At 43.5% G+C, this 27,160-nt stretch overlaps 2 protein-coding genes and 1 long non-coding RNA gene across 4 annotated transcripts; 2 read left to right on the plus strand and 1 right to left on the minus strand.

The window, feature by feature from the left end:
- Nucleotides 1-27,160, minus strand: srd5a2a (steroid-5-alpha-reductase, alpha polypeptide 2a). The gene is made up of 5 exons (XM_085460629.1): nt 26,860-27,160; nt 4,207-4,370; nt 1,370-1,471; nt 1,133-1,283; nt 1-736 (listed from the first exon to the last, which is right to left on the minus strand). The coding sequence occupies exons 1-5, from the start codon at nt 27,123-27,125 to the stop codon at nt 670-672; spliced, it is 750 nt and encodes a 249-aa protein (XP_085316755.1). The 5' UTR covers nt 27,126-27,160; the 3' UTR covers nt 1-669.
- On the plus strand, nt 8,331-12,563 carry LOC146708633 (uncharacterized). Its single transcript, XM_085460628.1, has one exon. The coding sequence runs from the start codon at nt 10,180-10,182 to the stop codon at nt 11,749-11,751; it is 1,572 nt and encodes a 523-aa protein (XP_085316754.1). The 5' UTR covers nt 8,331-10,179; the 3' UTR covers nt 11,752-12,563.
- On the plus strand, nt 19,997-25,187 carry LOC146708634 (uncharacterized). 2 transcript variants are annotated; one of them, XR_014920991.1, is made up of 5 exons: nt 19,997-20,253; nt 22,487-22,580; nt 22,821-23,315; nt 24,643-24,703; nt 24,881-25,187. It is a non-coding gene; the product is annotated as an uncharacterized LOC146708634 (long non-coding RNA). The 2 variants fall into 2 exon arrangements; XR_014920990.1 differs by lacking the exon at nt 19,997-20,253 and having other exon boundaries at nt 22,134-22,580.

The following is a 27,160-nucleotide window of genomic DNA, read 5'->3' on the forward strand; positions in this document are numbered from 1 at the left end:
TTCAAGGTTCAAGGTTCTTTATTTGTCACATGCATAGTTATACAAGTATAACACACAGTGAAATGTAGCCTGACAAATGTTGTATTGTTCGATACATATGCGTACCGAACCGAAAGCACTGTATCGAACGGTTCAATATCGATACGAATATCGTTGCACCCCTACTAAATATGAAATTAATTTTTTTGTGTTTTTAATAATACAAAATCATAATGTCCTGTTAGTACGGCATGCTGGCCTCAGAGCAAACCAGGCTGACCCACGCACACTCGGACCTCCATCATAACACAAATGACGATATCCAGAACACCGCCTTCCAGCCTGCACGCGCTGCTACATCAGAACTAAAAAACAGGCCGTGTGGAGCCAGCAGGTGAAAGAATCCGAACAGCGTCAAATTTAAATCTTCATTCACGTCTTTGGGTCGAGGCTCGTCTCTGTGCATGATGCACGCGCCAGCACAGGAGGACGCGCTCTGAAGTTAAACGCTCATTAGAGGAAGCTACGTCATCAAGGGGAACACTAGGACAACGTCAGGAGTAAAAACCATGCAGGTGATGATTAAACAAATGCATAAACTTTGGATGAAGAGTGAAGCTGGTAAAGAACTTCATCAGAGGATCAGAGGAGCAGATTTCAATCTCCGGAGTCGGCCGAGCTCGGTGTTCCTCACAGGATGAAGGGAATGATGGCTTTCCTGGAGCGAGGGTAGTCCTCGAACCTCTGCTGGTAGTTTCTGCAGAAAGCACAGTTTCATTTCAGAGGAGAGAACTTCTCATGATGGTGTTTGGGTTTAACAGCCAGAAACACAAAGTGAAGCCTTTAAATGGAAACTGTGCAGCATTTTTATCAGCGTTGTGTGAAACATGCTGACGCTGTGCTCTACAGCACACGCCTCAGTACCTTTACGAAGCCCCCCGTGCAGGACTGACCTGGCACTCAAGTATTTCTGGACCCCAAAGACTTTTTAACGAGAGCCAAAGAAACTCAGGGACTTTGTTTCTGAGCACTTCGCTTAGCCGGACACTCGGAATGGTCAGAAATGTGTTTCCTGTTGGAGGACCAGCTGTCTTAATGATCACACTCTCCCAGTCGCATCAGCAGCGGCAAAGCCTCGTCAGAGGCTCGTTACCTGTGGTGCATGCAGGCTCGGGGCCCGATGGAGCAGATGGTGAAGAAGGTGAAGGCGAAGGCTGGCAAAGACCAGACAGCTACAGCGTATCCACACCACTCCACGATCTCCCCGAAGAAGTTTGCCCCAGACACAAACTCGAACATGCCCCCTGAAACACAGAGACAGCAGCGGCTTAACGAGAGGCAGCAGCCTCTAACGGCGAGGAGGTCTGCTCACGAGGAGGACGCGACGTACCATGGGGGACTCTGTAGATAACCTCTCCAGGTTTCCTCAGCCCACGCAGGATGTAGTCACTGTGGATGTTGATGATCATACCGAGTGCAAACACAACAATACCTTCAGACACAGACAGAGTTCATCAGGTGCGCCTGTACAGCTTCACAAAACAGGTAAAATCACCTGGTCTAAAGCCCCACCCACACATCACTTTGTAGCTGACAGCTTGGCACTTTGGGCTTGGTTTCCTGGGTGACCAGGGCCCTATTTCAGGAAGCCGGTTTAGAAAACTCAGAGTGAAAAATGATACTCAGGGTTGAGTAACCCCGAACTGTCCAACTCGGAATATTCGGTTTCAGAAAGGCTGATAACAATTAGTTCAGTCAACGCGGAGTTGCTTTAACCCCAAGTTAAGCGCGCGCACGAGGATACATAAAGCCCTGATAAGCGGAGCACAGATTAAGCGAGTCACCATGGAGACGGAGGGAAAGAAGGCGCGGTCAATGCATTTTACAGCGCTTGAGGCTGAAATTCTGATGGCAGCATATGCCGATAACATGCAAATTTTGCGGAAAAAAAGTAACACAGCCTCAGCTGCAAAAGACAGGGAGCATGCATGGCAAAACATAGCCGACAGAGTCAATGCGTGAGTGTTAATTTAAACATTGATCTAGGGATTTCCACCCATTTAACACGTTATTTTATTATATTTTATTTCATACATTTTATTTTGTGATGTGATGTGAGCGCAGGTGCAACCCAACAGGCCCCAAACGTTCCTGGCAGCAAGTAAAAATGAAATATAAAAATATAGTCCAAACAGGTAAGGTGTAATTGTATTATGAGCCATAGTGCTTGGTCTGTTTGTCCCATGTAAATCAATTGCAGTTAGAGGCTACATTAATTTCCCCTCTGTAAGCACTTATTGAAATTATCTGAGCACATTACAAGTACATATTTGCTTACTCTGTATGCTCAAATGTGACCCGTTATAGCCAACAGAAAAAAAGCGGAGGCCCGAAAAACAGGTGGGGGTCCTCCACCACCACCACTCACAGAGGCTGAGCAGTTGGCTTCCACATTTGTGATAATGTTGGCAGCATCACATATGATCTTCACAGTGCAGAGAACACAAATTAGCATCCATTACTATAGTGAAATAATTTGTTAGTTTGACATGCTACAGGGAACTATGTACCTGCACATTAATGCTGTGGAAAGACTTCCTGTTCACATAGTCTCCTTCATTTACTGAAGGAGCAATGATTGGAATGTGAGTGCCATCTGTACAGCCAATCACGCCTGGGAACCGTGAGAATAAATGTAAAATTTAAGTAGTAGTCCAAGTATCACCACATCATGAATTAAGTTTTGTTCATCCTGATACCTGCAATTTTGTGGCATCCCTCTTTGATAAATCTTGTGGGTCTATGACCGGGGAACACCACACACGAGTGCAGGAGACGTTTCAGTGCAACTGCCCGACAGACGGTAGCCTTGGAAACGTGCTCAGCGTCACCAATATTATACAGAAAGCTCCCGTTTGCAAAAAACCGAAGTGCAATACAAATAATATGTACAGAACTGAGAGGATGTCCGCGATGTGTCACATGAGCAATATTAGGCCTGAGGATGTTATTCAAATAAATTATAGATTGTGCTGAAAAACGGTAACGTTCACACAGGAAATCATCAGGAAATGATAAAATCTCCAAACGCGCTCTGATCACTCTCTCCCGGCGGAGAGCTCTGCGGAGAATTTGGGCTTCAACATCTACTGGCTCTTCAAGGAAGGAGCACGCCATGTCTGACACTTCCTACTGTCAGGTTTCTGACAAAGGGGCGGAGACAGTCAGGGTTAGTTGAAGTAAACCTGCTAGGGGGCAGGTTAGCTTCACGGAGTGTGTCGTCATAGTAACTCACTCAGAATTAATCTAAACTCGCTTTGTGAAACCGAAAACCCAGAGTTTCCGTTAACTCAGGGTATACTTACTCAGAGCTTGCACTAAACCGGCTTCCTGAAATAGGGCCCAGTTAGCCTTTCGCTGAGGTTTACCTGCATAAACTTACATGTTCATACGAGCTGCTGTCTTCTTTGAGGCCTGGTGTACGTCACCCGATTCCTTTTTTCTTACGTTGAATCGTGTTGATGGCCCAACAACCAATAAGATTATTATTAGTGTCAGAGTTCTGTTCCCATGTGTAAGATTAGCCGAACTAAACTTATAAAGACGTGATTATGAGTGGGCTAAATTTAGCTTGTCTGCCAACGGTCCAGGACCCTGAATCCAGACTGCAGACTGTAATGCAGGTTCTGTGTGTGGTCTCCATGAAGCCGCAGAGCATCATGGAGACCACACACAGAACCAGAACACAGAACCAGAACACAGAACCAACCAGCCAGATGCTGAAGCCGAGTTGGCTTTCTTGTCGTAGTTTTATCCCAGTGTGGAAAACAGAAGACTTTTAAAGGTAAAAGTCAGCAGATGTTTGAATCAGCAATCATATACGTGGTGACCCTGACATGACCTCTCTGTGTGGAGGCGTGGTGGTGGAGGACTTCACTGCATCTTCCTCCTACGACTGCTGCCTTCTTGATGTAATGATAACGGATGATGGTGATTGGTCAGTGTGGTCTGGATTAAAGACCAAAGTCACTACGGGACGTCCAGCTACGACTCCCATCATGCCCTTCACTGACCCACACCAATCAAAGCCTCGCTGTTAAACATTCCTCTTTAAGGAAAAACCCACCAAGGACTGTGGGTAATGTAGTTTTTACAGCCTCGAAACGAAATCTTCAGGACAATGGTGGCGAGGCCTCATGGTGACTGGTGGGTGTAGCTGTGACTCACCTGCAGTGAGGCGGGCGCGGGTCAGCCAGGTGTCCTCAAAGCGAGCGCAGTGTAGCAGGAAGTGGCCCTGCAGGAAACCGTTGAGCGAGCAGAAGATTACGGCGTAGACTATGATGATCAGCGGGATGGGTCGTCCTCTGGTCAGGAAGGCGTAGATTATGCTCCTGAGGGACAAACTCATGTTACCTTCTGTTTGAACTTCACCCCCCTTCAAAGTAAAAGTCTCCAGTGATCTGCAACGACCCCCCTTCCAGTTTGACATGGAGCTCCCACACACAACAACCTTAAGTGTCAGTGGGTTAGAAAACCCTCCTTCAGCATCTGTTTGTGTCCCAGATAGAGGAAACTCCGCCCACGGACAGGTCTGTGTGCTTACCTCAGGACTGTCTCCCTGATGTTTTTAAATAAACTCTAAAAAATGAAACAGATGCATTTTCCAAGAAGTGTTCAAACATCCACCCAGAATTCCCGGTTTCTCCACTCGTCATGCCATGATGACATAATTCAATGGCATTTTGTCAGAATCACTGAGGTGCACGCCTCAGTTATTAGTTATCAGCGAATGACTATCACTTTCAGAGTTACTGTTGTGATGTCACTACAGCTGTTAGCAGAGCTGCTCTGTGCAGCGTTATGGCATAATAATTTTAAGGGAGAATAAAAAGTTGTTACAGGAAAAATGATTCTATGTTTCTTTACCTTCTTTTAAATGTACAAAGATGCCTTTTGTCTGCCCTCTGCCTATGGTTAGATTAGTTTAGAATTATCTTTTTAGACTTTCCCAGCAAACACATCTTGTTTCTGGGACATATTGTTTTAGATTGTTTTATCTCTCACAGCTCTCTGCTGACGAGACTAGCGCCACATATGGAGTTGTTTATTTTATCTGTTTTGTATTTTCTTATCCTGTTCTCACTGTCTTTCCTATAAAAAGTGCCCAGCCTCTGTACACGTTGTGAGTTGTTCTGAACAGCTTACCCGTGTGCACGTTAAAGCATAAAAAGTGATCTTGTCTCATTGTGTCTTTATTTCTCCTGGGTTTTTTTACAGAGTTTTCCCCCAACATTTCTTGGTCCTTCGGAGCCGGAGCGCCTCCATCGTGTCCCATCTCCGTGACCAGTCCACGTTGTTCGTCTGTCGACAGCCCACACACTAGGTGTGTGGTCAAAGACCAAGGGCGTTAAATTCGAGTCTTGGCCAACGTTCTAGAAAGCGACCCACGGTGGTGGGGCCCGATCGAGGTGGACCAGACCCGGCGACACTGACCAGGTAGATACAGACACACTGACACAATTTTGCGTACAAGCGTATTTTAAATTCAGGGAATTTTAAATTCAGGGAGTTTTAAGTTCAGGGAATTTAAAATAGCGAAAGTAGCTCGTCGACTGGAAGCTCCCCACCTCTGTGGGTTAGGTTTAAAGTAGCTCGTCGGCTGGTAGCTTGGAGCTCGTCGACTGGAAGCTCCCCACTCTTGTGGGTTAGGTTTGGAGCTCTGGGTAGCTCCCCCAGCTGGGTCAAGGGAATAAGTAGCTCGTCTACAGAAAGACTGGCAGCTCCCCTTATGATAAGGGTTCCGATCGCGCGAATAAGTGTGAATGTGAATGTGTGTGTGTGTATTGTTTTAATTAACGGAGCAAGCTGAATTTTCACGGTCCAATAAGAGACTGAGCTGCTCCTACTGTGTTTTTCTTTTACTGCTATTCACTGACGTGCTGGTGAGTTGAGAGAACGGTCGAGTTCCGTCTCGTAAAGTTCACACCGCTTTTGGAAATAGTCCGAAAGTAGAAGGGCGTGTGAGCAACCACTCTCGTCTCTAATACCAGCGAAGGTGATAGCAGCTGTATCGTGTATATATTACTTAAACAAAAATAAGTAAATACATAAATAAGATGGGTAATCAAGCAAGTGAAATTAAAACTCACTCCTGCTGACGAGCAGTGGTGAGAAAAGAAAAGTCCAGACGCCGGACAAAAACAGTGTCTGTAAACTGAGAGATTTAAGAAAACAAAATATAAACAGTCAGAAGAACAGAACTCAACTGCCAGTTTAGTAAAACCAGAAGACGAGACACTGTGCAGTTCCCACAATCCTTTTAGTAAACCATCACTCACTCCTGCAGCCGCATCTGCAGCACCACCCATATCAGGAAGAACTTAATAATCCCTTATTAAGTGAAAACTAGAGATCAAAGTAGTTTGAGGTAGTTTAAAAGGGTTGAAAACAGACCCCACTGAGTAGATATAAATATAAAAAGTACGAAATAAAGATGAACAAAGGGAAAGTTACAGTAGAAATTATCTTTAGAGTATTTGAAATTAATAATAGCAAGGATAACAACCTGTAAAGTGATATTAACAATGAAACACAGTTGGCATGATGACCATGCCCAGCATGTATAAAATGAATATAAAGCAAATAAGTCACACGAAAATATTTTAATAACATAAATAAAGTATATTAAGGCTGTGTCATTGTTCAGCCAAGGACAGTGTGTGAAAAGGTAACTGTCTCCACCTTGGGAAAAGGATGATTCTGCAGGTCATCTGAAGCCCTTGATGGATACAAAATAAAATATAAATAATATATTATAATAGAACTGCCTGGTCCGCCATGCAACAGAGAGAACAAATGTGACCGCAGATTGGATGAATTCTAAATTATCTGTTTGCTGAATAAGATGATCCTAACTATCAAATTGGCTCAGTAGTAGTATAATGGTACACACTGATGAAACATTATAATATGCTATTGCTGTCATATAAGACAAAGAGGATAATATTAACAATGACAATATTAATATGAAGAGGCACCTTAATCGGTTATGATGTGAGGTGGATAATTGTTAAGCAGTAGTCTGCATCAAGCTTAAGGTTTGCTGAAACTCAGTGTAATGACATGTGAGATGAAGACAATACAGAGAATAACTAAACTAATGAAGTGCATAGAGGCACTTGACCAGCTTGAAACCTATCATCCTAGAATGACACATTGCTGAGATATAGAGCACACCTATAATAACAACCAATAAGCAAAACCCTGTAGACAACAGCTACAACTACAGGATTGAGAAGCTGAATTAAATATGTAGACACTGCTAAGCTGATGAGCATGTTACACATTTTCTTTTTTGTTTCTTTTAGAGCAGAAGCTGCTGTAACACACCCAAAGAAAGACTCCAGGTCTGACCAACCGTCTCAGTCGTGGGCAAAAAGATGTCAGTCAATAAAATTCTAAAAGATAATTTATTGACAAAAAATATATCAAGAGATAAAAGATAAAACAGTCCAGTGTCCCACTTATGAATTGTATAAAAACACACAGTCCCAAGGCCAGAGCCAGCTATGCCACACAGCCAAGTTGCACTCCACATGTTGCCTTTAACAGGGTTAGAAGTTGTCCTTGGAGACCCACCACCCTGCAAGCATATAGTCAGTGGTCACTCAAGCCTCTGCAACTCTGCTGCCTTTAGGCTGTGGCATATAATAGGCCCTGGCCTGCACAGAGAGACAAAACGACACACTTAATATAAAATTCATAGCGCAAAACCGATCCATCCCAATCATATCTGATTTCATCACATTACATACCTGCACAGAGAGACAAAACAACACAGCAGTGTTTGTAGTGTGGGCTATAAGTAGACCAGTGTATCAGTGCAATCAAGTACACCTGCCTCTAATTAGTCCAACCCCATTCCAGCCATTGGCTCACCAAAAATGTGACAACCACAAAACCACTCCCAACCCAGTGCAACGTCACACAATAATATGGAGCTGAATTAACACAGGCACATTAGTTTACCATGTTACAAGCTGCATGCTATTACAAGCCAACATATGCAGACTTCTGCCTTGTTCGGGTGGCAGCATTTTTCTTTTTTCTTTTGTGTCCTGACACGTTTATGTTTTTTGGTTTTGTTTGATTATTTTGTTGGTTTTGGAAACGAATTTAAACGAACTTGTGACAATACTTGAGAGTCACAGTGACACATGGTGATTAGGCATATGATTGAAAAATGCCTAGGTTTAGAGCTGTGAGCTATGAGCTGTGAGCAATGCAAAGTTAAATATATATATATATATATATATATATATATATATATATATATATATATATATATATATATATATATATATATATATATATATGTATAAATGGGAAACAACCCTAACTTGAAAGTTTGAAATGTGTGAGATCCATGAATTGTTTGAAAAACTAGAAATTATTCAAAACTGCCTTAAGTGAAAATGTAGTGTTGCATCTATTCTCCCAAACCAAGACAAACAAAAAAGAAGAAGCTTTCTGTAACTTAAAAATAAGGCTGACTGTTGACAATAGACTAAAACACTAATCCACAGGTGGCTATCAGGAACAGAGAGGCGAGCAAAGTCACAAACACCAAGGCTGCAGACAGCCACGCAGAAACAGCAGATAACATAGAGACAACGCCTGCTAGAACCGTGGAGAGGAAGGTCACTTCCCACGAGATTGTAGGAGTAGAGGACAAATTAGTTGTAAAGTCAGCTTCAGGCCACACAACTGTACAAAAATTAACTGCCCTTTTAGAACTAGTACACACAGCAAGTGGCCGCGGGTGCTTTATTAAATGCATATATGACCCGTCGTGTCCAGTAAATTTGCTAGGTAGAGACGCTCTGACAAAACTTAAGATAGCAGTCATGCCATTCTTTTCTGGTATTACACCTGAGTGCCAGAAACCGACCGAGTATCACAACATTCTGAGATTTAAACAAACCCCAGGCCCAGATCCACCTTATGATCAGCAAGTGTGGAAGCTAGGAGAACAGCATTTGACCTTACAGCACAGGCCGAAATTGTGTAGGTTACGCAGTAACCACAGATAGTAAAATAATAGAAGCAAAACCACTTTCTTCTTCATGTCCTGCACAGAGCGCTGAGCTGATAGCTGTGATACGCGAAAGCTAAATACAAAAAGACAAAATAATAAACATACATACAGACAGCCAGTATGTTTTCTCTGCTGTGCATCATTTTGCAAAAAATTTGGCATAACAGAGGAATGATTACACCAACTGGCAAACCAGCATGCCAACCTCTTACAACGCCTACTGACTCTTTCATTACTACAGGCAACAATTTTGCTGACAGAGCAGGCAAACATCACATTGATGGCAGTAAACACACATCAGATTCCACTGGATGTGTTGAAAAATGAACAAAAAGCAGCAAGCACAGCCGAGCAGGCAAAATGGTTAAAACACGGTGCAGTTCTGACAAACGACTTAATGATGTGCTATGGCAAGCTAGTGTTGCCAAAATCGCTCCACAAGATGGCGGCATTAGTGACTCATGGCTGTACGCATTTGTCAACGGGGGGACTGACCAGTATTGTCAACTCTCATTTCTACACTGTAAATTTTGAAACCTCAGCAAAACAATTTGTCAGAACGTGCATGACGTGTCAAAAATATAATGCTCAGGGAAACCTGAGACCACACAATCCATATGGACTTTATTGAGCTAAATGAATGCCAAGGGTAAAAATACACCCTAGTGGTTATAGATGTATTCTCAAAGTGGCCAGAAATCTATCCAGTGAAAAAGGCAGATACAATTTCAGTAGCAAAATGTATGTCTAAGTTGTAGGAAAATAAAGAGATGATTGTAAATGACGAAGAATGTAATGATGTCTATCAAGTGTCTTGCAGATCACAGCCCGGTGACTGGGTTCTGATCAAAGTGCTCCAAAGGAAAAACTGGAGCACACCCAGGTGGGAGGGGCCATACCAAGTCCTCCTCACTACACCGACCGCTTGCAAAATTGCGGAATGACCATCCTGGATCCATCAGAGTCACTGCAGGCGAGTAAGTGAAGCCATCTAAACACAGCTGACAGCAGGCGTGCCCACTTGTTGTGATCTCGCCCGGTGGAGGGGTCAGCTTTCCTGGCCGGGGGGAACTATTCACGACAGGAGGGTGTGTCCCGTCGTCATGCGGTGGTGGCTTTTAGTAACTGCAGCGGCCCTGACCATGGCCGGGCTCCTCATCTTTGTTTCCGTGAGGGACAACAAGTCACGCAATATGAAGAAAAGGCAGACACTGTATGACAAAGGACAGTACACCGAGTTTCCCCATGGATACGCCACTAACTTTTGGTGGCAGTTTATGAACACTACAGCTCACTTGAATAACAAAACTGACTGCTATGCATGTACCCATATGCCCCTATCCTCGCAGACGTCTGGCCTGTGGCCGTACAGCATACCTGAAGATCGCAGTTGGTGTCTGTTGGGCCTGGCAGCACATCCAGGCTACGGTACTCTTTGGTCCAAAGCCAACTACAGCATCCCAGCAAAAGCAACCTGGAGGTCATCATCACTCACAAATGTGAACTGTTCCGGACAGACCTACCTACTGACCTGGCCCCAAGTCTCAGACCCACTGCCTGATGTAATTCTACTGAACAAACTGAACGCAGCACAACTTCCAGTATGTGTGATGAACAATGGATCGCGGGCAGTGGGGGAGCTGCCTACTCACCTATGCAAATACATATACACTTTCTGCCCACCGAGGAACGAGAGGAAGTGTATGGACTGTTCACTCAACGAAACCTGTGCCAGTAACGCGACGCTGATGGGCCTAAACTGTCGCTCCGACTACAGCTACCGAATGCCACTACAAACAAAGACTCAGTACCAGACAGGATGTGCACGGACGGCACCCAGCAGCAGAGGAACCAGAGTTTTGGCTGACTGGTACTTCCTATGTGGCAATAAGGCTTATCTGTCACTCCCTGAAGGTTGGGGAGGTCTGTGCGCCCTAGTGGAATTATCAGATCACGTTTTCTTCATGCAACGTGTTGCACATCACCCAAGCAGCTGGCAGAGACGTGAAGTGGACTTCACCTCACCCAATTCTTTCGGCATTACTGTGGACACTGGAGTGCCGGGAGAGTTTCGCATCTGGGGAGGAGGAGTGAAATTCTTACAGAGCTTGATCCCAGGCATTGGAGTTGCCGAGGTGCGGGATCATGTGGAGATCAACCGATATGCTCTGCTACGACACATCAACTTGACTAAGACCCTGGGAACCGCCTTAGCAGGAGAACAGCAGGCCATCAGAACGATGGTGCTGCAGAACAGACTGACACTAGACCTGCTAACAGCATCACAAGGAGGAGTTTGCAAGCTCATAGGAGAGACATGTTGCACTTTTATCCCTGATGGATACGAAACTGGAGGAGACATTTATGAAGCTTTGCAGAATTTGTCCATTCTGCAAAAATATGTCACTGACCACACACCTGGAGCAGCTGCAGCACAAGGCTGGCTAGACTGGCTGGACTGGCTGTTCGGCGGTTCATGGCTGGCTGCTGTAGCAAAGCCGTTTGTCCTTCTAGGTCTCATAATGATAGCACTGCTCATATTAGTGTTGTGTGTGTTGCCATGTCTAAGAGTAATGATTTCACAGATGATAACAACTACAATGACTGCTTATGTTGCCGTGCCTGAAGAAGAACAACATCCCGTTGCAATTCTGTTAGAGGAGAACTTGTACTAGCTGCTAATAAATGACGTGGTGATTAAAAATGACTTGTCAAGTGATCATGCACTGATTAAAACATTAGTAGGTTATGCAGGTTTTCATCCTTTTATTTTTTGAAGTTTTCAGTTTTAAACATAAAGTTTTTCATTTTCAATATAAAGTTTTCATCCTTTTATTTTTTGAAGTTTTCATTTTAAGCATAAAGTTTTCATTTTAGATATAAGGTTCTCATCCTTTTATTTGTTGCTTTTATTTTTTTGTAGTTTAGTTTTATTATTTTTTCTTGTTTATTCCACTTGTTATTTCAATTACTATGATTTTCTTTGTTCTTTTTATTATTTTATTTTGTTTTATTCTTTAAACCAAATGATTTCCATTTCTGCTATGCTGACATTTTGAAAATTAAAAAATTGCTTAAGATACTTAATAAATAACCTTCACAGGCAATTGTTGTATACATTTAAAATAAGTTAAAACAGGAGGGAATGTTACAGGAAAAATGATTCTATGTTTCTTTACCTTCTTTTAAATGTACAAAGATGCCTTTTGTCTGCCCTCTGTCTATGGTTAGATTAGTTTAGAATTATCTTTTTAGACTTTCCCAGCAAACACATCTTGTTTCTGGGACATATTGTTTTAGATTGTTTTATCTCTCACAGCTCTCTGCTGACGAGACTAGCGCCACATATGGAGTTGTTTATTTTATCTGTTTTGTATTTTCTTATCCTGTTCTCACGGTCTTTCCTATAAAAAGTGCCCAGCCTCTGTACACGTTGTGAGTTGTTCTGAACAGCTTACCCGTGTGCACGTTAAAGCATAAAAAGTGATCTTGTCTCATTGTGTCTTTATTTCTCCTGGGTTTTTTTACAGAGTTTTCCCCCAACAAAAGTCGACACACATATCTCATTCCTGACGGAGGACTCTACCACTACACTTCTCCAGTCCATTCACAGAGTCGTTGCATGGCAAGACATGGATAGGAAGTGGGCGGAGCCTTTTACCGTCATTTTATTACGACGCAAAGTACAAACACCTGTGGACACACAATCCAACACCCCCACTTGTACACAGGTTGGGGAAAAACAATCCTCCGAAAAAAACATCTTACATTCCAAACACAAATACAGAGAATTTTTCTAACTTAGACTTTGAAACTGGTTTCGTCATCATATCTGCTACCATTGACTCAGTTGGACAGTAATCAATGAGCACTTTCCTTTCATGAACAGCTGACCTTATAAAATGATATTTCACATCAATGTGTTTACATCTTTGTCTGTTCACTGGATTTTTTGACAAAGCGATTGTTCCCTGATTGTCCTCCAATCAGAATCAGAATCAGAATGGGTTTATTGCCAGATGTTGAGGTTTACAACATTAGGAAATTGCTGCGGTGCTTCAGTGCAGACAATATCATAGGTATTTCATACTCAAACTCATCAAGATCTTGAATCAAATAAGTCAAATACATACATTCCTGAATTGTTGCTGCTAATGCCATGTATTCGGCTTTACATGTTGATAGTGCTGTAGTTGTCTGCTTTTTGGTTTTCCATGATATCAAAGGACCATTTTCATTTAGGCTTACACAATAACCTGTCATACTGCGTCTATCAGAAACATCGGATGCCCAATCTGCATCACTGTATGCTTGTAGACCTAGTTTTCCACTTGAACGTTTCCTAAAACACAGTTCTTTTCCTCGACTACCTTTTAGATACCTCAGAACATGTTTCACTGCTGTCCAATCATCAACAGTTGGCGCATTGAAATGTTGTGACAGTTTGCTGACAACATAGCTTAAATCAGGTCGCGTACAATAGCTCAGATAAATAAGACATCCTACCGCTTCACGATATCTCCTCACATCTGGTAATGTCTCGAATTTATCAGAATGAGTCCATTTCTGTTCACAGGGTGTTAACCTTGGCTTACAGTTTTGCATGTTAAATCTCTTTAAAATGTTCTCAATATATATTTTCTGTGACATTCTGACACATTCTTTTTCTTCAATAAAATCTATTCCTAGAAAATGGTTAAGCTTCCCCAGATCTTTCATTTGGAATTTAGAAGAGAGCATTTCTTTCACGCCTGAAAGCACATTTTCATTGTTAGCTGCAATGAGTAAATCATCCACCCACACTATGATGATTACTTTTTCACTTTCAGTTTCTTTTGAATACACACAATGATCAGCAATATTTTGTCTAAATCCACAACTGCTTAAATAGTCATGTAAGGTTTGGTTCCAGTTACGACCCGATTGCTTCAGCCCATAAAGTGATTTCTTTAGTCTGTACACCAGTTTATTAGTCTCACTTGATTCTGTCTCAAAACCTTCTGGTTGTTGTATATATATTTCTTCATTTATTGGTGCGTGTAGATAGGCGGTTTTTACATCCATCTGGTGAACCAACATATCATCCTGAACCACTTTCTGCATCAAAACTCTCACACTCGATAAGTTAGCAGTCGGTGAAAAAGTCTCCTCATAATCAACTCCTTTTGTTTGACTAAAACCTTTAGCCACAAATCGAGCTTTATATCTGTCTGATCCGTCTGAGTTCTTTTTAACGGCATAAACCCATTTACCCCCCACTGCTTTCTTACCCTCTGGTAAGGTGGTTAAAGTAAATGTGTCATTCTCCTTAAGGGATTGAATTTCTTCATTCATCGCTCTTTCCCATTCTTTTGACTCACTTGACACAATAGCTTCGCTAAATGATGTGGGTATTTCACACAACAATCTGTAGCAATAATCAACACTGGTTTGCATGTGTTCATTTTCACACTCTTTCACATCCGTGATATAATCACTCAAATAATCAGGTCTCTTTCTGATTCTGGATGGATAACGTGTAGCTCCAGCATCTACTTTATCATCGGTTTTAACCTCGGACTCAGTTTGACTGCTTTCACTACCATCTGGAATATCCTCATCCTTCGTCTGTTTGGGTTCACCATCTTTTCTGGATTCATAAACCTCATCTTCATACATCTGATCACTCTGTGTTTGTTGATCCATTGTCGCGGGATTTAGTATTTTTATCAATCTGTGCTTTTCAACTTTCCCGGTTTTTGGGAAATAGATCAAATATGCTGGACTATTTTTGTCATATCCCAAGAAAACACCTTTGTCGCATCTTGGATCCAGCTTTCCCCTATTTTGTTTATAAGCATAGCACAATGATCCGAATTTTTTCATTCTAGAAAGATCAGGTCTTTTTCCAGTTAACATCTTATACGCTGTCTGACCTGTGTGTTTGTTAAAACATCGGTTCCGAATCACTCCCGCGGTTTGTACTGCATATGGCCATAAAGACTTTGGCAATTCGCTCTCAACTAACATGCATCTCGCCATGTCAAAAAGTGTACGCCAGTTCCTCTCTGCTGTTCCGTTTTGATGAGGCGAATATGGCGCCGAAGTTTCCTGCCTAATGCCGTGTCTACTTAATAAATCTCTGAACTGTCTGCTTGTAAATTCAGTTCCATTATCAGAACGAAAGCACTTGATTTTCCCATATGACGCCACCTCTGCAATAAATCTTTCAGTTGCTTGAGTGGTATCACTTTTGTGTTTCAGATTATATACAAATGTTGCACCTGAATAATCATCAACAAACGACAAGACATACTTAAACCCTTCTTTAGAGTTTGGCGTAATCGGACCAGCTAAATCCGTATGTACCAACTCTAATGCTGCCCTGGCCTTTTCATCTGGTTCTCGGTTCCTAGTTTGAGTAAACTTCCCTTGTATACAGGCTTCACATTGCATATTTTTGTTGATTTTACCCTTAATTTCCATTCCATCAACGACATTTTGCAGATTTTGAACATCCTCATAATTACAGTGTCCTAGGATTTCATGCCACGTTTGCATATCAAAACATCCATTACATTTCTCTTCAAACTCTTGCACAGTGTTTATAAAGAACAGTCTCTCGTGTTCATATATAGGGAATTTTGTTCCATCAACATGTTTAAGAAAACTGTCCCCGTGTTTGAAAACCACAGTGGCTCCGTTACTAGTAGCTGCTTTTACTGACAAAATGTCCTGTGGAAACGATGGAATGTAGAGTGCTTGTTTCAATGTTACCTTGTGACTGCGTCCTTTACTGTCAATCATACTTATCTCAGCATCTCCTCGCCGCTTTGCAGCTCCTCTGCTCCGCCTTCCGTCAGCCAACTCTACACAATGAGCCTCGGGTCGAAATGTGTCATCAAAAGTCTTAAAACTCTCGATCTTCGTAAAGATATGTGACGTCGCTCCCGTATCCACCAGTAGCTGGTTATTCAGCATCTCTTGGCCGCCGTCCGGGACCCTCTGGGGTTCGGAGCCCGTCCTGAACGCGTAGTCCTTCTCCACAACCCCTCTCGCTTCATCCCGTCTTAGCTTCCTTCTACAGGTCGCATCTTTGTGTGTACTACTCCGGCAAAAACTGCACCATACTCTGGATCGGCACGTTCTTGCAGTGTGTCCCTTTAGTCCACATTTAAAACACACAATCTCATTATTCTTTGATCTTCGGTCATCTGCTCGCCATGAAGTAGAATCCTGGTCTAATTGCACTTTTGTCCTCATTACGTTGTCATCAGTTACAGCTGCACGCATTCTCTCGGTTTCTTCATAACTTCTGAGTTTTACTTTAAACTCTGAAAATGTGATTTTTGCTTCGCTCTGTGTAACGTGCACAATCAGGGGTTTAAACCTCTCTGGTAGACCTTTCATTATCATTGCGATCAGAAGTCCATCAGTTAATGACTCACCCGCATTTTTTAACGCTGTGATAATTGCTTCTGCTCGGATAATATAGTCCGTCACACTTTCATTCTTTTCATTTGTGAGAGAAGTAAGTTCAGTGTACAGACTTATGATCCTTGGCTTGCCCACTCCTGCATAATGACCTCTCAAAATTTTTAGGGCTTTCCGTCCGTCATCAACTGCATCTCTCATAACTAACGATAAACTTTTGTCATCCAGAAATTGTATCAACTCTGCATATGCTTCTGCATTTTTGTCATCATCTTCACCATCGGCTTCTTCATCACCCTCAGCCTTTAAAACCCCTGTGTGGCCCTGGGACCATAAATGGTCCCTTTAGGTTTTCAGTTACAAGCCATTTGCACTGTGTTGAATGGAATATAGCCAAATTCTCTAAAAAAAAGTTTGGCATAATTTCATTTCAAAATTCAAGTCTGACTTCCTTAAATTAGCTTCAGTGGCTAAGCTAACAATACACATCCTCTTAGAGCCCTGGGGACCATTTTTGGTCCCCATTGACTTCCATTATAAACGCTATTTTTCACTGCAGAATTATTACCGTTAATGTCTTGGTGATTACTCATGTCTCCGTCTCGTTTTGGTCTATGAGCCTTAGAGTTGTAATTTTTTTATTTGTCCACCGGGTGGCGCCCTTGCTCCACATTTGATCCCTGCTGGAAAACAGCGGGCTGCTTGGATAGACCTGCGGGAAACGAAGCCTCATTTCCGGCGTGCAGCAGCGGCTTCGCCCGCTGATCGGGCGGGACCATTTTTCGGTCCCTAGGACCGTTAGAGGGTGCTTTTTTTTTTTTTAGTCAACAGGAAATGACGTATTTGTTGTCACGTGGTATCGGACGTGTGGGCTGGAAAAAGCAGTCCCCGGTGATCGTGCCCCGGTGATCGTCGCGACTTACCCCGGCAACATGCACTTATTTCGGCCTAGAGGAGGAGCATTTGCCGCCTGGAGACCATTTTCTGGTCCTGAAAAAAAAAAAAAAAGGCGATCGAAATGACTGTTCGTGCCAATCTTTAGTCCATCTAAAGGCCTAATTATAATAACAAAGAAATATTACTTCAAATGTTTTTTTTGGAAAATATTTAGTTTTTTGTTTTTTGGGGCTAAAAAACGGCGCTCATGTAATAAAACTGGGATTTAAAGGGTTAAAACAACGAAAATATAATTAAAACTTTATATGAATATTTCAGGGAGAAGTAGTTTTAAAAGACTGACCAATTTAAAGTGGAAAAAAATATGAATATATAATCTTTTTATTGCACTTTTGGGGCGGGACCATTTATGGTCCCCAGGGCTCGGAAGGGGTGCATTTTTAAAGGGCCACACAAGAGTTAAGATGACATCTTTCAAACCTTGTAGTCTGAGATGACCAAGGAACTTCGTTTCCCATATCTCATATTTCCTTTCATCTCCATCAAACTGCAAACGGGAATATCGACTGCCCGACTCTGCCGTGCGTCTGCTCATGATGCACAAAAACGCTTACTCACTCAATCGTGCCAAACTTTTAACACCTGCCGGTAACTTGCGGTTTCAGGAAACGCTGCCCTTCCTTTGGCAGTTACAGGATCTCTTTACTGCTGCTCTGGGCCCATAACCTGTTAGCAGAGCTGCTCTGTGCAGTGTTATGGCATAATAATTTTAAGGGAGAATAAAAAGTCGACACACATATCTCATTCCTGACGGAGGACTCTACCACTACACTTCTCCAGTCCATTCACAGAGTCGTTGCATGGTAAGACATGGATAGGAAGTGGGCGGAGCCTTTTACCGTCATTTTATTACGACGCAAAGTACAAACACCTGTGGACACACAATCCAACAACAGCAATGATCTTTTCCAGACGCGAGGTTAGCCGTGTCAGCAGGTCTCCTGCCTTCAACACTTATTCCTCCTGATTCAGTTCAATTCGATTTGATTACTGCCAATTGATAACAACAGTGGCCTCGAGGCGCTCTATATTGTAAGGTAAAGAATAACAAAGAACCAGGCTCAGGGAGGGGCGGGGCCATCTGCTGCGACCGGTTGGGGTGAGAGAAGGAAGACAGGATAAAGACACGCTGTGGAAGAGAGACAGAGGTTAATAACAGATGTGATTCAATGCAGAGAGGTCTGTTAACACATAGTGAGTGAAGCAGAAACACCCAGTGCATCATGGGAATCCCCCAGCAGCCTAAACCTGTTGCTGCATAACCAGTTTTTCAGCATCACTCTGAAACAGGATATTTGTCATTTTTATCCTGGGAGAAGAAAGTCCTACATCATGGTTTCATGTGTGCACTGAAGGCCATATCCTGGTCAGAAACAGGTCTGAGGTCTAGCAGGACAAGCACAGAGATGAGTCCACTGTCAGAGGCCATAAGAAGATCATTTGTAACCTTCACTAAAGCTGTTTCTGTGCTGTGATGAGCTCTGAAACCTGACTGAAACTCTTCAAATAAGCCTCTGCAGATGATCTGTTAGCTGTTTGACAACTGCTCTTTCAAGGATGTTTGATATAAAGGAAGGTTGGAGATTGGCCTATAATTAGCTAAGACTGCTGGGTCTAGAGATGCTTTTTCAGTAAAGGTTTAACTAGTAGATAATGAGCCCAGTAATACAGACTGTGGTGGTTATAGCAGGCTCCATTTACATGCCTCCGCTTCCAACAACTGTGGACTGTGAAATCACAGCAGTGACTCCTGAACCGGTCACCAAACTATGGGATGAATTTAACTGTCACAGGTGGACTTCCAGCTGGAAGAAGCGAGATGGCAGCAGAAGAACCAACTTACACTTAAATAAATCAGCCCACTTTAACTCTAGTTCGTACAAGTAGTTTAGTGCAGTAGTGCAATAGTAAACTTAATAAATTGGGCTTTGAAAATGCCTAAAGTGAAGACAAGGAAGACGCAAGCTGAGCTGTTTAACGAGGAAGATGACACTAGCCAAACCTCAGCTAGCATCGAAGCACCGGAGGATGAAGAGTTGCTAACCAGACACGGCCCGGGGGACCATGAGGTCCTGAAACAAAGAAGGCAGTACTCCGAGGCAAACAAAGTGTTAAAGGATAAGAAAATTCACTTCCAAGCTCCTTTCCAGCTAAACTCAGACTTTTCTATGATGGAATGATGTTGTACGGATCCATGGTGGAAGCGAGCTATCCGGTTGTTCAGTCTGACGTCACTAGCCGTGTCTGGGTCTAAACTCCGCTGCAGGTCCATATATCAAACGATCACTATGGCATTACTGAGAGTTGAAAAACTGTCTAAAGTCTTTCATCTTTAATAAAATGATCAGCGTTCTGCTCTACCAGGTGTAACAACTGAGTTTAACATCCAGGCATCCATGAAAACGGAATTTATGACATTTAACGGAGTTAGAAGTTAGCAGGGAGTTAGCTCGCTAGCTTCTATCTAAATACAATATAGCATGTCCTGACTGCGGGGTTTTGGAAACAAATTAAAACGTACAGCTCTGTTATCACTTCCAACATAAATGAAGACAGAAAACTAAACAGCAGTGACGTTTGTAGGGTTACTGAAGTTTGGCTAGCTGGTATATAATGATGTGCTACGTGACCGCTAGCGACACAGCTATGTTAGCATAATATAAACAAGCTAACTTTTTTTCCACTCGATAAAAGTTACCGTGAGTGTTCTCGGTGGTCAGGAACAAATGTAATCGCATGGCAGGATGCTGTAAAAGGACCAAACTTCAGCCAGGAGAACAACTGAGATAATCCATCCACAATACGAGGTTAGTCATTCATATACTGCTGCATGGGCTGGGCTGTAGTTACATCCTAAGGTTTTAAAAACTGAGCTTAAATAAATGATTAGCGGTAATAAAAGCCGAGGGAGATCAACAGTGATCACTGACTGTTTTAGGAGCTTTTTGAGATCAAATAGAAGAAAATACAAAACATTAAACATGTTAACAACACAAAAGCCATATTAAACGCAGACTACTTTAGACCCGGAAGTAGGATTCGTCGCGTCATCACTGAACAACCGGATAAAGATGTGCATCCTCCACGCGATCAGGCAAAAGTGGAATTTAACTATCGTCTGGATGTCTCCGTGTGTCTGGAAGCGGCTCACTGAGCATTCGTGAACATTTTAAGTTTTGTATGCAAAGTTTTAAACCCAGTATTTTAAAGTGTATGCTTCTCTGAGCTCGTCTGTTCATTGTTCTAAAAAATATAACGTTTTGAAATAAGATTGTTCTTTGTGTTAAACACTATAAAAACAAAACGAACTTCGTGGATAGCACGGCTGGATGTAACGATCCCTCCAATGATAAAGCACTTTGGAGAACATGTTTACAATAACTATTGAGACAATCCTGAACTCGATCCAACTGAAAGTCAAATGTTTCCCAACATGCTGGCACAGACTGCAGGGTGTGCCTGTCAGCAGCTCTGTTATAAGTAAGTGCACATGATATATTCACTGTCACTGGTAACAAAGAGTTTGTGTGGCTGAATGCAGCCCTGCAATGAGAGCGCGCTCCGCCTGACAGCCTGCTCCAACAATAATGGAAACCTTTCTGTGATCACCTCAGAGATTTCTTCTGTTTGTCCGGTTTAGGGTGACGTTACAGCCAGGAGGCTCTATTAAAGGTTCCAGGAGAGAACAGCGCAGTAGCGCAGGTGTTTAACTGAGGTTAGGGTTTAATGGAAACTCATTATTTATGCTGGTGACAGTTTTGATCATAGTTTATAATATGGGAAATGGTAACATGGCTCAATCGCCCATCCATCCACTCATTTTCTTCCACTTATGGAAGCCCCCATGGCCGGGTTATGGGAACAGCAGCCTAAGTAAGGATGCCCAAACCCCCCTCTCCAGTTTATCCAGGGGAACCCTGAGGCGTTCCAAGGCCACCCCGGGGCCTCCTTCGGATACGCTGAAACACCCAGGAGGCATCCTTGTCAGATGCCCAAACCACCTCAACTGACACCTTTAGATGTGGAGGAGTAGTGGCTCTGAGCTCCTCTCGGATCGCCGAGCTCCTCAGCCTCTCTCTAAGGGAGAGGCCATCCACCTTGTGGAGAAAGCTCATTTCTGCAGCTTGTGCCGTTTGTGATCAAGCTCATGATGAAGGTGAAGGTCTGTAGTTGTTGTCACCTTCGAGGAAGAGTAGTTCAGCTCTTTACCTTCTCGAGCTACTCCAGGGTGCATGGGAATTTGCCCCACCAGTCTACATGTGTTTTGAGGACTTGAAGAAGGCATTCAATCGTGTCCCTTGGAGTGTCTTGTGGGAGGTTCTTCAGGAGGTGCTTTAAAGCTCTCAGTTTACCAGTCGGTCTACACCCCTACCCTCACCTATGGTCACGAGCTGTGGGTAGTGACCGAAAGAATAAGATCGTGGATCAGGCAAAATGAGCATCCTCCGAAGGGTGGCTGGCATCTCCCTTAGAGACAAGGTGAGAACTTTAGCCATCCGGGAGGGGCTCAGAGTAGAGCTGCTGCTCCTCCCATCAAAAGGAGCCAGCTGAGGTGGTTTGAGCGTGTCCAACTGGGAGGAGGCTCCAGGGCAGACCCAGGCCATGCTGGAGAGATTATCTCTCGGCTGGCCTGCTGTAAAGGCTGGAGGAGGTGGCCGGGAGAGGGAGGGCTGGGCTTTCTGCGTGTTTTAAATTGATGACTTTGTTTTGTCGCTGTTGTTGGGCTCTCTCTGCTATCCTTTTCTTTTGATTTACTTGTAGTTTTGTTTTAGTTAGTCCACCCAGACGTGCGCCACCGTGAACGAGTGGGAGGGAGTCTTGTGAGGGTGGACTAACTTCTTTATTTATTTGTTTTTATGTTTGTTTGTTTATTTGTTTGTGCCACATCCCTCTACAAAACGTACAGTTATTTCTTTTGGATATCTCATTTTATATCTTCAACTATAAATACATAAAATATACATAAAATTCATTGACATGGAATTTTATTGTTGACGCTCCATATACTAATACCACATAAATGTGTTCTTATAACTGCAGGAGGACAGGAAGCTATGTGGGCATATCGCCTGTATCGTCTGCCAAGACTGCCCTCATTACTAAGAAGAAGAAAGCAGAAACAGATTTTAAGAAGGTGAGTTTTCCTTCCATGACGGCGCCGCTGCCGTGCACGCGCTCCTGGGAGCGGTGACGTTAGTGCGTTGCGTCCATACCATGTAGTACTGTTATATGAATCGTAAGACCATACAGTAATGTTTATAATAATGTGTGTACATTATGTCACAATAATTTCCTACTTGCACACTTGCACCTACTTAAATACTACTAGTGCTTTAATTTGATTATTTTTAAAGTCATGTGTTTTCTGTGTCAGTCTTTTAATTTGACACAAGGGGAGACGACAGGATGATCTTCACAGGTGGGCAGACTTGAGCAGGTGTCGTACTGGATCCTAGAACAAGAAACATCCAAAGAAGAGCTGTGAACGTCCTTCAAGAGACCTGGAGATCTGTTCCTGCAGATGCTCACAGAGCTGCTCAGACTGAGCTGGAGGACAGAGTTCACACGGCCGTCCTTCAGCCGCGTCTGTCATCCAGGGAAGTGTGCTTATTTATTTTTTATATTGCATGTTTTGGTTATATCTTGTGGAGTGTTTTATTTATACTGCATGTTTTGGTTGCATCTGTCAATTTGGGCAGGAGGATACAGCGCCAGCAACCAGGGACGCGGAGCGAGCGGTCCGACTGCTGCAGCAACAGGAGGCCAGATTACGCACTGCGGGAGATTAGAGGCGGCGGACGGGCCGGTGCCGATATATTGGTGGTCACAAAGAAGCGGCGGGCAGAGTTAAGAGCTGTGCCCACCCGGGGTAAGTCTTTTGACTTGTCCCCTTTTAATGAATGAAAGCTGCCTAAAAGAGTAGTGACTGCCGCTACCTCCCTTTCTTTAGCACACCGGGGCGCAGAACGCGGGGAGGAAGGCGAGGACGCCGCCGGGTTTCCCTCCTGCACCGCTTCACGGGATTTTTAATTCTTAGTGACTCTTAGTACGGTGTGTTTACACCGAACGTGATGGATGCGAATAGAGCGTCAGGTTTACATGTAAAGTCAATGGAAAGGCGCGATGACGCGCGATTGCGGGTCCCGTGAAAATTCGGAAGCAGATTTGCGTCGCCAAAACGCCAAAACGCGTGAAACGCACGTGAGTGTAGGGCGTCTGGCGCGTTTGACGCACGAATAAAACCACGCGCGTCAGTTTTTGTGTTGCATTTTGTGCATACGCGGGTTACGCGTCTACCGCTCGAGTTGGAAAAATCTGAACTCCAGCGTCAAATTGCGCCGCGACAACCAATCAGGAGCCTGGTGACGTGGCTGTGGCCTAGGTCAAAGGGGCAGGTCCAGCCAAAGCCTTTCATTCTTCAATGGAGGGAAGGCTCATCAATGCGGTAGCAAACAACTCGGAGCTGTACGACACCAGCTGCTTTCAGTACCGAGACAGGAATAAAAAGGACCGAGCTTGGAGGAAGATATGTGAAGAGATCGGGCAACCTGGTAAGTTCATTCATTTCTCTTTTGAAAGTTTTCACTGACCCGGGGAAGCCGCACAAAAGCTAGCAAGCCACCGCTATTTTCCCACTGACGTACAAATACCGTTCTGCTTTTATGCATGTTATCATTTAGGAATATATTTTATTGTTTATTAATAAACAGCACACAGTGGTCCCGCTGTTCATCCGTCACTGCTTTGCTTTTTCGCTGATTTTTTATTGCACAGTACAGCATTGCATTCTGCAGCCTGATTGACAAATCTCCTGCGCTTGCCAAATTTATCACGTTTGGTTTTGATAACCATCGCGTCCAATAGAAAAAACAGCACAAAAACACCCATAACTATGAGCCTCATTCGGAAATAGACACCTGCACCGTGAGGGAAAAAGGCGCACGAAAGTGGCGGGCAGATGAAGACAAACGGCGGCATAATAATACTTTTACGTTTTGCAATCTACAAAGGTTTGCACTTTGAGAATCAATTGTGAGAACTGTGACCAATGTTCATGTGTGTGTGTGGAAAACAGTGTATAAAGTGCGTGGCCAGGGGCTAGTTATTCTGAGAACCCCTGCTGCAATAAATGAGGGACCACTGTCTACTCTATGATTATTATATTCAACCTGTTAACATTAATACTGTATTGATAGAACCAACTGATTCTGCAGCAGAGCATCCCCTGTCCCTGAGCTCCTGCTGCTGCACCCACAGGTATGTACAGCAAGCACTGATACCTTTTTAGTCGGTGGGATTCCCTTGTGATCACCTTTACTAAATATCTACAACCAATCTGATTATATCCTGTTATTGTTTTTTTTTTTTTTCAATGTTGAAATTAAAATCTAGTAGCAGCCTTCTCATTTCTTTGTGTTTTGTGCTGTTTTACAGGCCCACAGAGGAGGACGGCTCCGAGGCAGATGAGGGACGGGTCCCAGGACGGTCCATCGGTGGTGGAGCTGGCCATCCTGGTGTCCCTGAAGAGGCCACACCAGTCTCCAATGGAGCATTTCCTCCTCAGCCTTGTTCCTGCTCTGGAGAGCAGCTGGTCCTTTTTATTCCTGTCTCTCTGTAAATTCTTATATTTTATATATTTATCTTTAATGTTTTTCTGTTTGAGAATTTTAATATTATTTCAAATAAATGTTTATAATGACTAATGTCTCAGTTCTACTACACAGCAAATGTTGGCACACAACTTGACATCACCCCCGTTTCTTCCCTCACTGGGGATGTAGGGTCTGTCTGCCGGTAGCGCAGCTGCAGGGCGCAGCGCTAACAGCTGATCCCTAATGTAAACAAAGGAGTCATGCGCCGAGTGTCCAAACACGGGTGAAAAAAGTGGAGACAAAAGAAGAGAAAAGTCAACATAACTAGCACGAAGCGGTAATGCAAGATGGCAGGATCTGATTGCTAAAACATAAGTTAAAGGTTAAGAGAAGTAAAGAGGAAAATAAGAAAGAAGCTCAGAAATGAGCAGAGCTAGCTCTGCTCATTACCTGTTAGCTGCCATAACAGGTAACACAGTTAAGGTTTCAGAAAAAGTATTCTGTCGTTTGTTTGCTCGATCATGCCTTAAACACATCAAAATGCATAGTGGGATTATAATACAAGTGAATACTGTGGTACTGAATAGGCAATCACTTAGCAGCAAGGTGAATCGGTGATGCATTAGTGTGGTCTGCACTTCCTCTTCTTTGATTGGGTGAAATGAGTTGAAAGTAATTGGATGAGGGAACCATGGGGAGTGCCCTGCATAATTTCAATAAAACGCCGTTTTAAACGCCGTTACAGCTGGCAGAGAACGCCGTAAAAAACGCCGTTCAAAGATGCATAAAAACGGCGTTTTGTGCCGAGTAGCGTAAAAAACGGCGTTTCCGTCTGTCTTTGAACGCCGCTTTTTACGTCACTCGGATGGTGCGTTCAGGGCGCCATCCGAGTGGCGGAAAAAGCGGCGTTTGTCGGAACAGAACGCCGCTTTTTTCGGCGTTTTGAATAATTAAACGGCGTTTTTTACGCCATTTCTTAACCAAACGGGTTAGGAAAGTGGCGATTTATGGCTCTAACGGCTTGCCACAGGTTTGGTTCGCGTCCATCGCGTTTGGTGTGAACACACCGTTATACCGTGGCGGACGCCACTGGACTTTTAATGTTGTGTTTTAATGATTTTTATTGTGTTGTCCCCTGGCCAGTGTTATTTTAATTCATTTTACATTTTTAACTATTTAAATATGATAAATTATATTTTAATTATACAGGTTTTAATTCGTGTGCTTTCCCTTGGCGGCTCCACTGCTCTGTCCGTTTGGAGGAAGGTTTCCCTCCTTTAAAAAAACACTGTGGAAATAAAATCACCTTCGCTCCGTTACACCTCTCAAACATGCGTGGATCTGCACTTCCACAGTTTTAGGTGGAGCAGCTCAAAGTAAGTAAGTAAAGTTTATTTATATAGCACCTTTCACAGACATGTGTCACAAAATGCTTTACATGGTAAAAACACAATACAGTCATAAATACATCATGAAAAGCCTGGTCTAATAAAAAGCTTTTTGAAATAAAAATGTCTTCAGCTGCTTTTCGGAGGTCTCCACTGAGTCCAAACACCGTGGAAATAGGGGAAGTGCATTCCACAGTCTGGGTGCAACCGCTTGGAAAGATCGGTCCCCTCGAGTTTTAAAACAAGTGATGCGGGACGACTAAAACGTTAAACAAAGGAACACTCTGTTCATAAGTGCTCTGACTTGGCTCTACGAACGAGTCATTACTCCTGTAACGACACTACGGTTTAGACACTAGCGCCTCGACACTATGAATAACAAGAAGTTTATATCGTGAGTGTTTCTCAGCTGCACGCGAGCATGAGACCGTACCTGTGGAAGTAGTGCAGCATGAAGGTGCCGATCAGCAGCCTCCTCCCGGTCCCGGTCTCCGCGGAGAGCAGCAACAGCAGCAGCGGCACAAGGAGAGCCGGCACCTCCTGCAAGAACCAGCCGAGCCTGGCCGGGCAGCAGCGCGCCTTCGTGGGCGCGTAGCGGCCGTACCGTGCGCAGTTTTGCATCTGCCGCAGAAGGTAAGCGCCCCCACCCACCACCAGACCCCAGCTCAGGTAAGACACGACGGCCTCGCGGCACTCCATCACACCCAACAGCAGCCGAGAGGAGGGGGGAGGAG

Source organism: Copadichromis virginalis, linkage group LG6, assembly GCF_057382275.1.
Source record: "Copadichromis virginalis isolate Kocher_CV1m ecotype Utaka linkage group LG6, C_Virginalis_male_GT1.1, whole genome shotgun sequence".
Taxonomy (NCBI): Eukaryota; Metazoa; Chordata; class Actinopteri; order Cichliformes; family Cichlidae; genus Copadichromis; species Copadichromis virginalis.

What these genes read in the sequence shown, in the direction of transcription:
- LOC146708633 (XM_085460628.1), top strand. Translation starts at nt 10,180, where the DNA reads ATGCGGTGGTGGCTTTTAGTAACTGCAGCGGCCCTGACCATGGCCGGG.
- srd5a2a (XM_085460629.1), bottom strand. Translation starts at nt 27,125, where the DNA reads ATGGAGTGCCGCGAGGCCGTCGTGTCTTACCTGAGCTGGGGTCTGGTG. An exon ending in ATGCTGCACTACTTCCACAG is followed by an intron (nt 4,371 to 26,859) that starts GTACGGTCTCAT and finishes TTTGTCCCTCAG; the next exon opens with GAGCATAATCTACGCCTTCC. An exon ending in CCGCGCCCGCCTCACTGCAG is followed by an intron (nt 1,472 to 4,206) that starts GTGAGTCACAGC and finishes CTGTGTCTGAAG; the next exon opens with GTATTGTTGTGTTTGCACTC.